Source organism: Felis catus, chromosome X (genome assembly GCF_018350175.1).
Source record: "Felis catus isolate Fca126 chromosome X, F.catus_Fca126_mat1.0, whole genome shotgun sequence".
NCBI lineage: Eukaryota > Metazoa > Chordata > Mammalia > Carnivora > Felidae > Felis > Felis catus.
In genome coordinates this window covers 8,769,053-8,788,330 of record NC_058386.1, presented here as the reverse complement: position 1 = coordinate 8,788,330, position 19,278 = coordinate 8,769,053, and the positions used below count along the sequence as shown (strand labels likewise).

Genomic DNA, 19,278 nt, shown 5'->3' with positions numbered 1-19,278 from the left:
CTTCAAAACTGTCCAAAGCTTAGCTCATTTAGCCCTGAAAATATCAGCTCCACAAGAGCTGGGACTTGATTTTGTTCACTGTTGGATCCCCGGGACCTAAAATAGTGCCTATCAGGCAGGCGGATGATTTGTTGAATGAATTGGTGGTGAACGAATGAGTGAAAAGATCTTCCCAGGAGGGAGAGTCTGCCATTAATGCTACACATGCTACAAGTGTGTTCTCGAGCACTTGACAGTTAAGATCAAACCCTGTACTTCTTCCCATTATCCCACCCCTGCAGCCTCTTCTCGCTTTCATCAAATTGCTGTCTCTGCCGCCTCATCCCCCATGTGCCTCTAAATACGCCCAGAATCCACTATCATAAAACCAAATGTCCTTTTATTATACAAGGCTATCCAGAAACCTGTCCCCGGTCTCGGTTCTCCAGCCACACCTCACACTTCGTACTCTTGTCATCTTGGATACCCTAGAGCCCCCAACTTGTACTCACTTTCTCTCCTCTGTGCCTTTGTCAGGCAACGACTGGCTTGCTGGCTCTGCCTAGCTCTCTCTTTCTTACCCTTTATTCCCACTGCGGGCACCACCTCCCCTATGGAGGTTTCTCGGTACCTTTCTCCTCCCAGGCGACTAAGCAAAGGGGTCTCATCATACCCTAATCCAGGACCCCCCGAGACTTTTTCAGGTCTTGGTACACACAGAAGACGGTTGAGGGTACAGGGACAAGGCTGCACATGGCCATGAACAACTGGCCCGGGCCTCGGGACCCCACAATTCTTGCGCAGCAATATCTGGGTACGCTTGTAACCCAGTCACATCAGACCAGTACGGCATGCCACACCAGGTGTTAGCTCTTCTCTCAGCGTGCTGCGATCACTGCATTCACCCCACTGCATTATAAGTATTTGTGTTTGTCCCTCAGTGCACCTATGAACTCCTCAAGGGCCAAAAGCTTGTATTCTCAGTTTTCATGTTTTAAATTATCACATAGTAAATTTGACTTTTCGACATACTGTTCCATATAAATGTTATCACATGTATAGGTTCTTATAACCATGACCAAAATTAGGATACAAAATAGCTCCATTACAGAAGGTACTTTCACACACTTCTCCAACCCCTAACCCCTGGCACCCATCGATCTGTTCTCTGTCACTATAGCTTTGTCTTTTTGAGAATGTCATATAAATGGAATCGTACAGTATATAACCTTTTGAAACTGGCTTCCTGCACTCAACATAATGCCTCTGACATTTATCCAAAACTGTTGTGTGTATCAATAGTTTGTTCTTGTTTTTTTGCCGAGTGGTATTTCATTGTGAGGATTTAACACGGTTCGTTTATCCACGCATCCGTTGAAGGACATCTGGGGTGTTTCCGGTTTAGGACAATTCTGAATACAGCTGCTCTAAACTTTTGTGATAAGTTTTTTCTGTGAACGTGAGTTTTCATTTCTCTAGGGGAAACATCCACGAGTGGGACTGTAGGGGTTTTACGGCAAATGTACACTTAGCTTTAGGAGAAGTTACCAAGTGCTCTCCAAAAGTGGCTCTACCATTTTGCGGGTACATGGGGCGGGCAATCCACGAGAGTTCCGGTCATTCCATACCCTGGCTAGCACTTGGCATTCTCAGTGTTATCCCTGTTTGCCATTCTAGTAGGTGAGGTTCCAAATGAATCCTTTTTCCTACTACAAGATTAGGATCTTCCTGCCAGAAGATATAGCCAAATAACCTCTAACTTTCTCTCAAACTTAAACTGAACCTGAACGCCTGTGATCCAGATTGTTTTTGAAAGGCTCCGCTATCTCTGCTACTAATACGAATACTAAGAATGACCGTCGGTAATCAGATAACTGGCTGAGGCAGGCACTGTGCTAGGAGATGTTCCTACAATAACTAACTTAGCCCTCCATCCCCATGAGGTAGGCATTATCCTCATCTTACAGACATGAGGACTGAGGCTTAATGAAACTGACAAACTTGCCCAAAGCCATATAGGCAATAAATGAAGGCACCAGGGCACACAGCCAGGTCAGACCCGTTCCGGAAACCTGACCATTCTGTGTGGCTGCTCTACTGGGCAACCAGTTGCTCTTTAATCAACAACAAAAACAATCTCAAGTCGCTTTAATTTTAAAGGTTACAAACTTCAGGAAAGTGAATCATTCTCGTCCTCACTTCAGTCTTATGATAGCTTCTTCGGATCAGCAATGAGCAACGTGGAGAAGGGCTGCAGGGACCTCCCAGACGAGGGAGCCTGCGCTGCCTGACTGGACGAGAGACTAAGGATTTTAGATCGTACTCCTGTGAAAAGTCAGCAGCTCAAATGAGACTCGATTGAGGGAATTGGGCCAGCCTCACTTGTTGCTCTACGAAGACTGTCCCCACCTACTGAATCTTGAACCACATTTACATGGTTCTATACCTGAGAGCATCGTCCACTGCAGAAATGAGCTGAAGTAATAATAATGGTTGCTTTTTGTGTTGAGTCATAAAAGTAAAATAGTATTTTATGTATAAAGTTAAAATTAATAATATATTAACTTGAATCATCTAATGACTAAGCACATCCAGGGATAACACGGAACTTCAGTCTTTAGAGACATATCTAGCACTAATTCTAATAAAACAAGACACACTAGACTTTTCACTGGGTACATGGAGTTAAAAGTATGGCCAACAAACTATCCAACTGGAATTCAGTGGTTTGTCTTTAGTGTTCTGATTTAAAATATTCCTTATCCCTTTCATTATCTATTTTCTCCCAAACCTGTAAACAACATGCTTCAGTGAGCTCGGAGCCGAATCTATTTCGTTTCATGGTACTAATCAGACAAGCAAGAGCCACAAATCTCAGGATCCTGTCTTAAGCGGCTGTTCTCTTTAGCCTAAGTATATTCAATCATTTCATCTTTCAGGTATGAAATCGGGAAGAAAATGTGTGCACTACAAAGAAAAGCTGTCCAATGAAATTACATCATAAGCAAACAGTAGTTTTTGGGAGATCACTGTTGCTCGCTCCAAAACATCAGGCTGTTTCGTATGTTCTAGTCCCAAAGAATGACAACGTCACTTTCTAAATTTTCCTTACAACGAAAGGAAAGAGGTTTCATTCGCACCCATGCAAACTGTCAAAACTGTTTTAAAACACATAGTGCCACCAAGTGATTACTATTATGGAAAATGATGGCAACTCTAAACACATTTGGCTCAAAGTCCCAAGTGATAAAAGTCCAGGGTAATGAATTCTACCCATTTGGAGAGCTTCTCTTAACCTGTGGCAGTTCCTTTATAGGTGCCCCTTCACATAATGTTCTTATTGCAATGCTGCAACACTCGATAATCATAGAATCTGCCGAAAGAATATCATTTAAACAAACTCACAAGTACCAGTGATTAATGAGAAAGCATTGAATAGCACAATGACTGGAAACTTTCCAATTTGCATTCCAAAATGCATGCAGCACTGACAAATTTCAAGAATTTCAAAATACTTGAAACTTAGACAAAATCAAGAAAGAATTACATATTTATATAAACCATCAGCCACTCATCAAGGATCTGCACTTTGTGTAAAATAGGTTTCCAAGGGAGAAACACTTATTTATCAAGACCACTGAAGACAAGCAATTAAATACGAACTAATTTGTATAGCCAACATAGCATTTTCTGCTTAACAATGAAAAGTTTTCATCTTGATAGATACATTTGTCATTGAGAAGACACCACTTTCAAAAGAAAATAAACACAGCACAACCCAATTTCTTTTGCAAAAAGTGCACAAGTGCAGTCAAAAGTTTACTGTGAGTGATAGCCGATTAGAATACCATATATAAGGATGAGCAGCTAAAATCAGTTTCTCTCTTCCCAAAAGCGTGCCTCTGGACATGTAGTTGTGAGGAAATAAACAGCCAGAGTAGTGTATGACGTTATGCTTTTCTTTTGCAGGATATTCCTGCCTCACCTCCAAATATTCTTTTTGTAAAAATTACAGTTACTGAGACAAAACTCAGAAGGATCTCATCGCTTTTCTATCAAAGGCATCATTTTTGTGTAATTCTGAGACATGGTTTTCAACCCTTGTCCAAATAAATCCATCCTACTGAAAACCAGGAGCTAATCTCAGGAAGCAATGACAGGACCCCTGCTATTTGTACTTGAGGACTGTTACTCACTGGCATGTATGTCCTCCTTCATCCTCTACTGCCTGGCCGAAGCCCCAGGGAATGGAAAAGGTCTGCCAAGTTTCTCCTTCAAGATCCTCGTCCATGGTAGGAAGGCAAAAAAGCCCACCTTTTCCTAAGGATGGAAAGAAAGAAGTCTGTTCTTTATTCGTTTATAGGAAGAATGACCGTCTCGTAGCAAACAACTGCTAGGCAAGAAGAGTGAGAGAGGAAGGAGAGGAGGAATCAATGCTGAGAGGCCAATCATATTTCCTCACTCAGCTACTTGGAAACCAGATATGCTTAGACGATCACGTGTTTTGAGAGATTTGAGGATGCGAGAGAGGAGGAGCTCTGTCTTTTGTAAATTATTAACAGGGACTTTTTTTTTCCTGACCATGAGCAAAGATGTACAGGTTACCCATTTAAGAAAAAAGCAATCAGGTTTGCAATAGAGCACACAAACTGGCAAGTCAAGAAACAAGATTTCCGAAGTTTTGCCCACTGACCCCTATTGGCTCAAGACAACCCAGTGCAGTTAGAATCACAGTGGTGTCATACTGGGAAGGAACTGGCACCTTCTGAAGGTCTGAAGAGGTCATAACTGCAGTTTCAGTAATTTGCCTCTGACGAAAAAGAGTATTTGCTCTTCCTCATCTGAGAACTCACTATGGGGTATTTTGCGCTATGAGCTGGAATAAAGCCACCTGCACACCATTCACACAGTTCTCTTAGATTTCAAAGTGCCGCTTAACTTCTCTCATGGCTTTCCTGCATCTCATCCAAATTTGATATGTAACGTGTCTACCTTAATGCAGTTATTCAAGAGTTGCCAATTTTAACACTAGATCCTACCCAGTAATTTAAACTCAGTGGAAAAATCCCGATCTAGAAAGCTTTCAGAAAGCATCGGTTTCTCATGACAAAGACAGGGGACATGTGGGGCATATTGTGTTGAGCAGTGTGGAATGTCTCTTTCTCTCTAGAACAGGATTTCTCAGCCTCAGCATCATTGACATTTTGGGCTGGATACTTCTTTGTTATAGGGCAGCCCTGCACACTGGAGGTTGTTTAGCAGCGTCCCTGGCCTCCAACCACTAGAAGCCAATAGCATCTCCCCAGTTGTGATGACCAGAAATGTCTCTGGGCATTGCCAAATATCCCCTTGAGGTAGAATCACCCCCGGATGAAACTGCTGTTCTAGACCCATTGCTTTAGTGAAGTTGTTCAAAAGAGGAGGGATGCCATTTACATTTGAGATAGGCTCATGCCAAAGACCAGTGGCAGGCAAAGTCAAGTCAAAGTGGGTGAGCCACAGGACTCATATGCAGGTGGCCAATTTGATTTGTCCAAATTGACACACATTTTAAGTGGGGAATATCAAATCTCCATGGACTTTCGCTAAACTGCTCACTACCTGTGATGATTAATTCTGTGTCTCCCTGACTGGGCCGTGGGGTGCCCAGATATTTGGTTAAACATCATGTTACGTGTACCTGTGAGTGTGCATCTGAATGGGTTAACATTTGAACTAGTAGATGGAATAAAGGAATTTCCCTCCCCAGGGTGGGTGGGCCTTAGAGAATCCATTGGAGGTCTGAATCGAACAAAAGGTGGAGGGAGGAAGGGAGAATTTGCTCTCTCTGCCTATTTTTGAGCTGGGACATGGGTCTTCTCCTGCACTCTGACTGGAACTTATACCATTGATTCTCTTGGGTCTCCAGCTTACAGATGGCAGATGATGGGGTTTTCTCAGCCTCCATAATCGTGTGAACCAATTCCTTATAAGACAGCTCTATGAACCCTTGTCCAAATATATGTGTGTGTGCGTGGATGTATTCTATTGGTTCTGTTTTGAAATAACACACTACTATAGTTTGCAAGTCTCCCAAACCTGCTGTTTAAAATACACTAGGGGCGCCTGGGTGGTTTAGTCAGTTAAGCGTCCAGCTTCGACTCAGGTCATGATGTCACGGTCTGTGGGTTCAAGCCCCACGTCGGGCACTGTGCTGACAGCTCAGAGCCTGGAGCCTGCTTGGGATTCTGTGTCTCCCTCTCTCTCTGCCCTTTCTCCACTAGCGCATTCTCTCTCAAAAATAAATAAACATTAAATTTTTTTTAATATGCTAGTTTCTCCTTTGTTACATATTCTTCATTTTACCTCAGTTTCTGTCATCCCATTGCAAGTAGGGTTTGTTCTGGCAAACTATTCTGAGCAGATCTTTGACAGCCAAACCAATCAAGGCAGAGATAATGAGGACATAGATTCCCTGCCTATTCGGGTAACCTTAACCAACCCAGTTGGGATGTTTCCTTATGAGCCTCATATTAGTGCAAAAAAAAAAAGTCTTTTCAACTAAATACAATAACAGCAGTCTATTTAAATTCAACACTGAGAAAATGAGGCACATGGTTTCAAAAGCAGAAGTGCAGTTCAAGTCCACAGGCGATGGCGGACATCTTCTCATTAAGAATGGCATGCCTAAGGGAGAAATCTTACAGACGGAAAGTTGTCTTGGGAGAAAGAACAGTGTTCAGAGCCTCAGAATTTCCTTTCTGAGTAGGAGCGGGTGTGATCCCAAGGAAGGCGAGTTGCTCACATGGTCAACTGTGTCTGCACGGCTGTCTGTCCACTCCAGGGCTTATTTTGGAAATTGGTGTGAAGGGGTCGGCTCCGAAGGGCTCAGGTTTGTGCTCGGAGGTTCCTATGAGAAAGTACTGAATAGGCAGGGAAAGAGAGGTGCATGCCCCATCTGCTTTGGGATAGGAAGGAGAAAAAGAGTTTTTAATAAAGCAGAATGGTGTTCGGAATCAGGGAAAACCACGTCCTCCTCTACGGACTGGATTACAGGAGGAGGAAGCTGTCTGCCTTGGGAAATGTCCAGGCTGCTCAATGTGACCTGGATGGGGGAAGGACACTCCAGTTACGCGCTGGGTCCTAGAAGCAGGGGCTTTAAGAAATAAATCTATTTCTAGCCTATTTCCCATATTTATTGTTTGGCTGTGTGCTGTGGATTTTTCTTTCCTTGGAAGCACTCATTTTTTAATAATGTCAAGAGTTACCACCTAGATTATTGCAGTTTTACATCATCGCTGGAGAGCAAGGATTAAACACCTACTGAATGGCCTGCACGGTGGCAAACGTGAAAGACTCAGATCACATGGTGCTACCCTCGAAAAGCTTATATTCTAGGATTATGTAGAAAGATGGTAAATATCCAAGAGCAGCAGATTGGAAAATGTTCCTTTCATGTTTTCATTTGCTTTTACATCAAACTGGATTATTTTGCCTGCTTCAAAATACTAAGGTCAATTTAAATTACTTATGAACATAACCATCTCTTTTGACTAGCCAATAGAAAAAGAAGTAAGCCTACTATTTTATAGTTGAGAAGATAATTACATAACACTCTAAGGAAGGTATGGAAAATTATTTCAAGTCGTTCAGATAAAGTCCTTAATTTGGGGTCTGACATTCAAGGTCCGGCATTTCAGCACCACGATTTTCCACCTCCAAACATTCGTGTTTTTCCCTGTCCTCCCATCAGAACACCAATTGCCTTCTTCCTGACCCAGATCAATCCTTCCTCAAACACGTGATTCACAGCTTACCTCCTATGATGTCTTCTACTTTCTCCAAGAGAATTAATGTCCCCACTTCAGTACTTCTAAAGGACACAGTACCTCTATAAAAGCAGCTATCACGTTCTGCCGTAGGTTAGAGGTACTTGTGTACAATTTTGCTAAACTCACTTATAGTTCGTTCTAGTAGGCTTCTTGTAGAATGCTTTAGCATTTTCTACATAGATGATTGTGGAACCTGCACATGAAATCAATTTCGCTTCTTCCTCTCCGAGTCCTTCTCTCCCCACTTCTTCCTCTTGTCTGAATGTACTTGTTGGAACCTCCAGTGCAATGTTGAATAGAAGTGGTGAGAAGGGGAAATCATTCTTAAGTACTAGAAAGAGCTGATAAACAGAACTTTAACAAAGAAATTTTTTTAAAGCCTGGTCTTCAACAGTGTGGGTGCAGAGAAAATATTTTTGTGTTTCTGCAGAGGTGGGGATTTCTGAATAAATCTTGCTGAAAACTTGGGATCCAGAGCTAAGAGCAGCCTTGGGAAGGTAATTTAGAACTGTATAGATAGTGAGAGAACTCTGGAGAGATTCACTTAACTCTGGAGGTATGTGTTAACATTTCAAGGGAAAAATGAGGCTCAGGGCCTTGGAGAGCCAGCGACATTCAGGCTTATCTGGTCCTTAAAAAGATTTAATCACATACTAAAAGGTTAGAGTGAGAACCCAGGATCCTTTCATCCCATCCCCAGGAGGCAAAATTTTATTCCCTCTTTTTGAGAGAAGCGAGGAGGCAGCTACCTCATTCTCCAGTATATATGCAGAGAAAATCCATTCTTCTCCATTGCTCACCTATGGATCATCTGGCCCCTCACAGGACAGATTTTTCCACCTGACTTTCATTTTGAGGCCCCAGGGAGTAAGGTCTGGGACAAGAAGGGGCGGTCAATGCAATGATTGTTATGTAAATAACACTAATGACAGTCTGTCTCTGATTCAGAAACTTCGTGGACACAATCAGGATAAAATCAATGAGATGAATATTAAAAACCCAACAAAAAGACTCTGTGCTTTGCTTTCAGTCTCCTGCTGCAGGAGGCTGTGAAGAACAGGTCTTAATTTTCTGAAAATTGGTAAATGCCTTCAGGTCAAAAGCAGCTTCTGTGCTCATTTACCTGTCAGGTTTCTCCTTCATTTTTTTTTCCTTCTTTTTTTCTGTGATTAAATATACACAATATTAAATTTGCTGTTTTAACCACTTTTAAATGGACGATTCAGTGACATTAAGTACACTCGCAATGCCATGCAGCCATCACCACTATCCATTTCCAGAACTTTTTCATCATCCCCAGAAGAAACTCTGTACCCCTTAAGCAACAACTCCCCAACTGCCCCTCCCCACAACCCCTGGTCGTCTCTGTTCTACTTTCTGTCTCTATGAAATAGCCTATTCTAGGGATCTGGTATAAGTAAAGCCAGACAGTATTTGTTTTTTAGTGTTTTGCTTATTTTACTCAACAGAATGCCTTCAAAGTTCATCCATGTTGTAACATGTATGAGAATTTCATTCCTTTTTAATTTTTTTTAATGTTTATTTTTTTTTTTTTTGAGAGAGAGAGAGAGAGTGTGTGCGTGGGCGGGGGAGAGAGAGGGAGACGCAGAATCCAAACCAGGCTCAAGGCTCTGAGCTGTCAGCACAGAGCCCGACGCGGGGCTTGAACCCATGAACCTTGAGATCACGACCTGAGCCCAAGTCAGACCCTTAATCAAAGGAGCCACCCAGGCGCCCCCCTCATTCCTTTTTGTAGATGAATAATATTCCACGGTATGGACAGACCACATTTTTATCCATTCATCTGCTGACAGACACTTGGGTTGTTTCCATCTTTTGGATATCGTGATAGATGTTGCTATGAATATTGGTGTACAAGTATGTTTGAGTTCCTACTTTCAGTTCTTTTGAATATACACCTAGGAGCGAAATTGCTGGATCATATGGTATTTCTATGTTTAACTTTTTGAGAAACTGCCAAACTGTTTTCCATGGCAGCTACACCATTTTTCATTCCCACAGCAATGCCCAAGGGTTTCAATTCACCGCATCCTGGTCAACGCTTGTTATTTTACATTTTCCTTCACTTTTGTGCTTTGGTCAGCTCTTCAGTAATTTTAAGCTTTCTAAAAAGATTTTATCCAGAGAATTGGTCTGAATAACTGACCTTGCCACCCTCAGAAAGAGGAGACCTCCTTTTACTTCCTCTGCAAACTTCCATGAGAGTACCACACAGATTTGGTAATACACCTCAAAGTAACATCATTGGCTCCCTCAAATACCAAACATACAGTGGAGTAAAACTTAACGATTTAATTGGCTTTACTGAACGATTCATGAATTGGGCAGCATCCCATCTAGTAAGTAGAAAGGAGCCCAAGGAGCTATACAAAATGGAAGGCTTTTATAGACGGAAGGGAGCAGCGATAAAGAGTGAGCAGATTACCTCACCTCCCTTTGGGGGACAGAAGAGGCTCTATGTGGCAGATTACCTCACTGGTACTAACCAGAAAACGCCAGACTGACCCGGTAAGACTACACTCCCAGGGAAGTCGGAAAACTGCAGTTATGTTAGGTATTAAGCCCTGATTTGGTGACACGGGCCTAGCACAAGTGACTCCATTTTGGGTTTATGGTTTTCTGTTTTCTTTTCTCTATAGCATCGGAGAAGACTTTTACTTTTGATAGAAAGCTTAGAACAAGTACATCTTTAATTTTACATTAAAATGTATATTATTTTGAATTCCTAGGTGCATTTTTAGTACTTCTCCATATACAGATTTCTGTCCTTCTCATGTGGTTGACACACAGTTAACACAGAATGAGCATATTAACTCTAAAGATACATCATCTACAGAAGAAATGATTTTAAGTTGAAACCACCCTTTGGAGACCAGCCTGCTTATTGTTTCATAAAAACGTTTTTCTTGGGGCGCCTGGGGGGCTCAGTCGGTTGAGCATCCAACTTCAGCTCAGGTCATGATCTCACAGTGCTGACAGCTCAGAGCCTGGAGCCTGCTTTGGATTCTGTGTCTGCCCCCCAACTTTGCCCCACCCCTGCTTGTGCTCTGTCTCTCTCTGTCTTTCAATAATGAATAAACATTAAAAAAATTAAAAAAAAAACATTTTTCTCTAGTAACAATAAAAGCTGACTTTAATGAAAATTGAGGATGCGTTAGCACTACTTTTCTATTATCTAAATGCTGACGTTTATTTTTGTATTTCTCTTCATTTTCTCTATCAAAGAGTTAGGAAATATCACATCGCTTGCTGAGGATAAAACCAATCTTTTTCAACTTTGAACTTATAGCTAGAAATAATAGACCTAGGATGAGATTTTATCCTCCCTGCAGAAAGAAAAGGAAATGTCATTAAAAACATAAATTGATTACAATCTTCTGAAATTGAATAGGGAATTTTCATCCCAAACTCTCTGTCAATCTAAATGCTCCAATAATATTGGTCAAGGTTCAGATAAGTTAGCTATTAAGTAAATTAGCTTTGAACATACAAGTGGCATTCAAAAACCCGACTAGCCATGAAAGATTTAAGTTGAATTGTACCTGCAATGAAAAATGAGGAAAGGATTAGAAAAGCTCATTACTTAGAATTCACATAGCAATTCATATTTTCTATGCTTCTATAATCAGATGCAAGTCATTGCTCTAAAAGGCCCTGTGCATTTTTTAGTGGGCACCATTTTCCATAAAGCTCACAATGGCAGAATTTCTTATTTCCACCAATCTTCCTACCCCATCATTCATTTAATGTTTATTGAGCACCCAGAGTGAGCCAGGCACTGTGCGAGGCAATAGGGCTAGAGAAATCGATAACGTCTCGGCAAGTTCGCTGACTTTGGCACCTCCTTCCCCACAATGTTTGAAACTGCAGCTTGCAGTTTTCTTGTACCCCGTTTTTGCCTCCTTGCCCAAGCTCTTTGAATTGATCATTCCTTATCTACCACCTCACACCCATCTACTAGTTGGTACTCAACATGTCTTTATCTCTAAGCATTGCTATTCAGGTCTGCCTCCCTCCCTCCCTCTATGCTCTATTATCTTCTAAGCCAATCCCAATCACCCTCCTTTCCTCAGCCCTGGTGTCGGTCTAGGTGCAATGCCCACTGCTCCCAATGAGAACTGGGATTAAGGATGACCGATAAAAGACAGGACTCCCATTATATTTGAATTTCAAGTAAACAATGAATTTTTTTAGTATAAGTATACATTATGTAATATTTGAGATGGGATATACTTGCACTAAGCAATTATTTGACACTATTTGAAATTGAGAAATAACTAGAGTTCCTGTATTTCTATTTGCTAAATCTGGTAACCCTAGTCCGAGTAAACAAGACACATTCCTCAAGGAACTGACCACTGTGAACCAATGCATGTGCTACTAGACGAATCACAATAGGACTTGCTTGGGACTGATCTTAGGGTGGATTCCCCCAGAAGCAAGCTCTGAGATAAGGATCTGATTGCAAGTGGTTCATTTGGGAGGTGATGTAACAGAAGGAAGGGAAGAAGTCACTGCAGTGTGCATTAACTAACCAGTTACTGCTTGTGGATAAGCAAGAACCTGCTTGAGAGATGTCTCCCCCAAGGAAAAAGGATGCTGCAATATCCTTCTTCAGTTCGCATTTGGCATTAATTGAGGACCACTCCTGAGGATCTGAATTCCCCAGCATTTGCAGCCAAGCATGTCTCGGCAGCCAGATGAAAGCCTCTGGCAGAGCGATAGTGAAAGCCTGCAGAAACGGTGAGTGCCAAGGGGATATGAACACGCACTGCCGTGACAGCATCTGCTATAGTGATATCTCTGGATCAGAAGCCCTATATAAACTGAGTTAATTTGGGAATCAAATGTAAGTCCAAAAAGCATGGCAAGCAAGAACCGGGAAAGACCTCAAAGATAATCTAGTCCAACTCCCCTATTTCACAAATCAGGGCGTTAAAGCTCAGAGAGTCACTTACCCAAAGGCAGAGTTACCTATTGACAGGTCTAAGATGCGGTTTCTATTATTGCCAGGTCACCATCAAGCACTGATGGATGATGTGCAAAGAATTTTCACATTTCAGAGATGCCCGTGCAAGCACTCTACACCCAAGGAGGAAGGAGCTCTTTGAGTTTGGTTAGGAGAGGGGGTGTTGGGGAAGCACCAGAGTTATCTGGGAATTCTGCAGGCTCAGAAGGGCCACTCTCACTGTGAGCTGAAAATCCAGCCTCCTGCTTGGGGCTGGAAGACAGAGTAGGGTGGAACTTAGGAATTAGGGCCCTTGTACCTTGTCACTGACCTTTTTCTGCTCCCTACCCTCAGATCAGTGAGATGGAGGTGCCAGGCATTCGCCAGAGCACAACAAGATCCCTTCTAAAACAAAACAAAACAAAATCCTCACATGGAGGAGGCCGGAGTTTCTCCAGGCAGTCAGGCTGAGCTCCCATCTCCATTCCCTCACTCCAGTATTCCCACAGAGGGGTCCCACATAAACCGTAGGGGTAGATGGAATCCTTGTTCTGATTCCCTCCCAAAGTCTCGTGCGAGAACCAAGTGGGATCATGGTGTGAAATCTCTAAATTGCTATAGATGTGCAAGCTGTGAGAGATAACATATACCTGAGATATTCCAGCTCCTGGTATAGAACTGCCACATAGTACGTGGTCAGGAAATGTTGAAAGAGGGAGGGACAGAGTCCCAGAATTGCAATTCATTGCTTATCCTCTCATAAAAGTTCAATGTATTCTGTTTTTGTTGTTGTTCAGTCTGTTAGAAAGTCCTGACTACGTGATCTGATGGTGATGCTCATTTTCTGTGATCTGTGATGAAGCGTGCAGTCAACAGTAATTGGAGGAAGGCAAGCGGAAGGCAAGTATGAGGAGAAATACCCATTACAAGTTTCGTGACCTGAACAAAATCTTTGCAGGGCTGATGATCTTTCAAGGGGATCCACGAGGCTTTTATGTACTTAAGCACTTATAATTTAAGCCCAAACAAGAAAACCAATCAAGACAGAGTAATTGATTCTAACTTAACAAAGACAATTTTTGTTTCTTCCCAGACCAGAATTGTTCTCCTGCAACATGTAGCAGTGAATAATTTTCTTATCTGGACCATGAAAGACCTCACAGTCAGCCAAGCTGAGATTTTAATGTTATATTTAACGTTATTTTTTACTTCTTAGCTCAATATACCAGACCCCCACTTAAAGCATTATAGATTGTAAGCAAACCCACTTATCAGTTTCTTTACAAACTCTTGACTTTTACTTCAGCAGAGCCCTTGGCAAAAGCGGTGGGAAGGTACTAAGCAGCATAATACATCTACTCCTCCAAACACTTAAACACCAAACCAGAGAAATGAACTCAACCTGCAACATTCCGTATGTCTTTCAGATAAATGTGGCAAAACCTATATCGCCATTTAATGAAAACACAGCTTCATGAAATCATGTTTTCTAAGAAGACAGTGAGGGTAACCTTAAGTCCATTCACTTTGAGTTTCTTTAGGAACATAGTATCTTACAATCTAGAAAATGTGGATGTAAGCTTTGAGAAGGACCTTGGACATCACTGAGTCCATTCAACTCATTTTATGAATGACAAAATCAATGCCTGGAGAAGTTAAGTGGCATTCCTCAGCCCAGGGGTCAGCAAACTTTTCCTGTAAATGTCCAGAGGGTAAATATTTTAAGCTTTGTGGGCTATCTCATCTCTGTCACACCTACTCAACTCTGCCACTATAGTGTGAAAGGCAATACTTAAAAAAATGAGCATGACTGTGTTCCAATAAAACTTTATTTATAAAAACTGTGGTGGCCTGGACTTGGCCTATGAACCACAGTTTGTCAGACCCTGATCTAGGTAGCACAGCTGAATAATGTCAGAGCCAGATCAGACCCAACCCCCATGACTATGTTTATTTATTTATTCATCTAACTGATACCTATTAAGGGTCTACTGAGTACCAGACATAAGGCAGGATAGTAGGGAATTTAGGTACAGTTGGTTAACTCCAAATTCAGAGTGTAATATTTTGTCTTCAGGGATAAAATTTAGCAGACTCTATTAATTGTGTCTCAAGAAAACAACTCCAGTTGGAGATCAAGTTTCTGATCGTGGAAATTATCTATGGAACACAAAAATTTGATCTCCTTTAGAGCTAAGAATATAATTCACCTGCAGTTGTGAAGGTCTCTGTTCTCAGACACATAAGTGGACTAATCACTTCATTACCAGAAATAAGTCATCAGGATTTCCAGGACAAGCATCCCTACCCAATCCTTAGGTCACAAGTATTACTTCCAGGGAGTTCTCACAGCATCCAGCTTACCCTACAATCAACCACCCCATCCTTCCTAACACAGTGTCTCTGCCAACTGATGTCATGGGGAGGAACTGTTTTCAGACACAAATGAAAAAACTAGATCCAAAGGCACAGGTTCAAGTGAGGCAGAGGGACAGGAGAAATGTTGAATCTCTCCATAAATATTTACCAGCCCCCAAAACATCCTGGGGATATGGGGGGTGGACTGTAGAGACAAGATCCCATTCTAGAGGGGCTTAGAATGTATGAGGGGGATTAAACAGATAGTGGTAAGTTCTGTGAAAACAAATAAATCAAAGAGAGCAATAGAACAGAAAGAGAATAAAGAGTAACTGGGGGCTATGGAAAGAGGAGGGGGCTCTGTGAAATACAGTAATCAGGAAGGCCTCTTCAAGAAGGTATCCTTTGAACCAAATCTTGCATCATGACAAAGAGCTAGACTCATAGGGATCATGTCGGGTAAAGAGAACCACTGGTTCAAATGCCCTGAGACAGGAATCTGTTTGGTGTGTTCAGTGTGATTAGGCCAGAGCAGGGACAGTTGTGTGAGATGGGGTCAGAACAGAAGGCAGGGGTGGCTGCCAGTGGACAACGTGCCTACAAAGCAGAGACTGTGCTCCACAGGGTGTGGCCCAACACAATCCACTGGGGTGCAGGATAAAAATATCAGCACTTTTATTTAAATGCATTTTTTTGGTCTAAAATAATAGGAAAGAAATTAAGCTTTGCTAACAGGTCATATAAAGATTGTCAGTGGCACTCTCTCTCAGTGGGGATGTCTAAAGGCCATGAACCTGGTACGTTGCTGGAACTCTCCCGAAGGAAATGAGTTATCAAGGGGTCTGTCAGGCACCCGGAATACTTTTGTTCTGTTGCAGTTGATGTGGACCTTAAGCGGACCTAAGGTCCTAACGTGGACCTAAGTGAATTTACAGATTATATTCTCTACTTGTCAAGGACTGACACTAATGCAAATTACACAAGCATAATTGAAAAGTAAGAAAATACAGTTTGCGGCGCCTGGGTGGCTCAGTCGGCTAAGCATCCAACTTCAGCTCAGGTTGTGATTTCACAGTTTGTGAGTTTGAGCCCCACATTGGGCTCTCTGCTGTCAGTGCAGAGCCAGCTTCCAATCCTCTGACCCCCTCTCTGCTTGCCCCTCCCCCACTCTGTCTCTCTCTCAAAAATAAATAAACATTAAAAAAACAAAAGAAAATAGGGGCACCTGGGTGGCTCAGTCGGTTAAGTGTCCGACTTCGGCTCTGGTCAGGATCTCACGGTTCTTGAGTTCGAGCCCTGCATCGGGCTCTGCGCTGAAACTGGCTCGAGCCTGTTTCAGATTCTGTGTCTCCCTCTCTCTCTGCCCCTCCCCCACTCACACTCTGTCTCTCTCAAGATAAATAAATGTTAAAATTTTTTTTTAAAAAACAAGAGAAAATAGTTTACTTTTCTCTGTCACCTAGCATAAGCTCTTTAACAATGACAAGTCCTGAGTAAAAAATAATGATCTAATTCAATATTTTCAAAAGTGTGACTGCCACATTTCACATCCTGATTCAGTATTTAGATATGTATCTATGGACATGTAAGTATTTACAAATATAGAGATATAGGTATATACACGAGATAAGAGTTTCTCAAAACAATACCTCTTAATTACGTACTCTAACATTTTCCCTTCTATTTTATTAAAAACTGGTATTAGTTACTATTACTATTATAACCCATGATAGGTTGTGATATGCAGTATTTGAAAAATACTCATGCAATCAGATCTGAGGAGAAATCAGCTACAGGACATCAAAATTAAAAAGACTCCCTACATATGAATTAATTAACATCCATTACTGTTAACCATCAATCGCACCACAAAAGTATATTTCTACCTGAGAAATTGGCTAATGGTGGCACAAAGTCATCAAAATTTGTGAAATCTTTTAAAATTAAATATCCAGACTATAAAAACACACCACTAGCATATTTTTTCAGTAAAAATAAAAACCATGAGGAAGCAGGCTAAGTGTCCATCGATAGATGAATGGATAAAGATGGGGGGGAATATTATTCAGCCATAAAAAAGGAATGAAATCTTGCTGTCTACAATGACATGAGACATGAATAGAACTAAAGAGTGTTACACTAAGCAAAATAAGTCAGAGAAAGACAAATCACATCTGATTTTACTCATATGTGGAATTTAAGAAACAGAACAAAGGAAAAAAAAGAGAGAGAGACAAACCAAGAAACAGCCTCTTAACTACAGAAAACACACTGATGGTCACCAGAGGGGCAGAAGGTGGGGAGGTGCTATGGGGGAACAGGCGATGCAGATTAAGGAGTCCACTTGTGATGAACGCTGGGTCGATGCACAGAATCGCCGAATCACTATATTGCACACCTGGAACTAATGTAACACTGTATGTTAAGTACATTGGAATTAAAACTTTTAAAAAACCATGAGACAACATTCAGTCCATTACTTTACAAAACTTTACTAAACTTGATGCTGTCTGGATTTCCGGGACCCATGAACTGAGAACTACGCTCTCCACCCTGTTTCTCCTGCTATTGCCTAAATTCAATGTTTGCAGTCCTTCATTACTCCAACTACTTGCCTAGAAACTGAACCTTCCTGGTGAAGTCCTTCTTCCAAAAGCAAGTAGTTGATGGACCTAAGATCTTGTAAGACCAGGCCGCATAGTAGTCATTCCTATGCCAAAGCCTTGTATGAATCAGCGCATTCTGATTCAGCTTCCTCTACAATCTGGATATCCTTTCAGAAGAATCAAATGTGTGAAAGAAGCTGGTGTTTTCCAATCGTCACTCAGTATACCAGTTATACAATCTGCCCTGGTTAAGAGAATTTTCCTTGGAGAGAGATAACAAACCTGGACTCGTTATACCAGATACATGAAGCTCAGCCGGTGTCTTAACCTCTCTATGCCTCAGTTTCCATATTCATAAAATGCTGAAAATAATTAATCTTATTATAAGGATTGATTGGAAAACCTATGGAGCACACCTTAGTACAATGTTCAGCATAGAATGAGTACGCCCTAGGCTGTGACTGTCACCATTACTGTTGTCACAGTCGCCTTTTCTATGCAGACCGAGTTCTGTGTTAGCACACCTTCATATGTCCTGTACAACTACAAAGCACATAGATGTGCTTTGTAATCAAGTCGCTGATGAACGGATAAAGAAGATGTGGTATATACATATATCCATCCCCCCCCCCCCACACACACAATGGAATATTACTCAGCAATCAAAAAGAATGAAATCTTGCCACTTGCAACAAAGTGGATGGAATGAGTGTATTATCCCGAGCAAAATAAGTCAGTCACCGAAAGACAGATGTCCTATGATTTCACTCATATGTGGAATTTAAGAAACACTGCAGATGACCATAGGGGAAGGGAAGGAAAAATAAGATAAAAACAGAGAGGGAGGCAAACCATAAGAGACTCTTAAATACAGAGAACAAACTGAGGGCTGCTGGAGGAGAGGTGGGTAAGGGGTTCGGCTAGACAGGTGAAGGGCATTAAGGAGGGTGCTTGTTGGGAGGAGCACTGGGTGTTGTACGTAAGTGATGAATCACTCAATTCTCTTCCTGAAACCAACACTACACTATATGTTAACTTGAATTTCAAAAAACTAAAAATAAATAAATGAATAAATAAAAAATAATCAAGTCGCACATTTCCACATTCATGAATAAGAAAACAATACCATTCTAATTATATTTGCAAGGAAACCAAAAACTTCTTTGACTCACATCTGCACTGCTGTCTTGGCGACTTTGTTTTCACAGCCCCTAGATCAATTTTCAGAATGACTATACTCACCTGTATTTTTCCAAAATGAGGATGAAATAGAAGGGCAGGGTTTGGAGTCTTGCATTTTATTTTCCATTCTCTGGGTAAAGTTAGGTCACCAAGCCACTTATTTTTTTTTCTTGGTCTCTTTTCCATCCACCTATGAGATAAATGATATCTGGTTTTGATTATCTTCTTCATACAAAATGTGTTACACATTTTTAAAGAACAGTATAATCCACTCCCTTTTACTCATGGCAAGAACTCATCTCCTGAAAATGTCACAAACAGATGTTCTTTTGACTTTTCCTATCTCTACTAAATTTAAATAATGATTAACTTT

The 19,278-nt window shown here is 41.4% G+C and overlaps 1 protein-coding gene across 2 annotated transcripts in view; it reads right to left on the bottom strand.

Annotated features, from left to right (window-relative positions):
* The window catches only part of FRMPD4 (FERM and PDZ domain containing 4), an 852,065-nt gene that overhangs the window by 780,840 nt on the left and 51,947 nt on the right, over positions 1-19,278 (bottom strand). For both annotated transcript variants that reach the window (XM_019823548.3, XM_045051004.1), the window contains 2 exons: positions 18,966-19,095; positions 4,176-4,299 (listed from right to left, as the gene is read on the bottom strand). In XM_019823548.3, coding sequence (XP_019679107.1) covers positions 4,176-4,299; positions 18,966-19,032 — 191 coding nt within the window. In that variant the 5' untranslated portion in view covers positions 19,033-19,095. The remainder of the gene's footprint in view (positions 1-4,175; positions 4,300-18,965; positions 19,096-19,278) is intronic.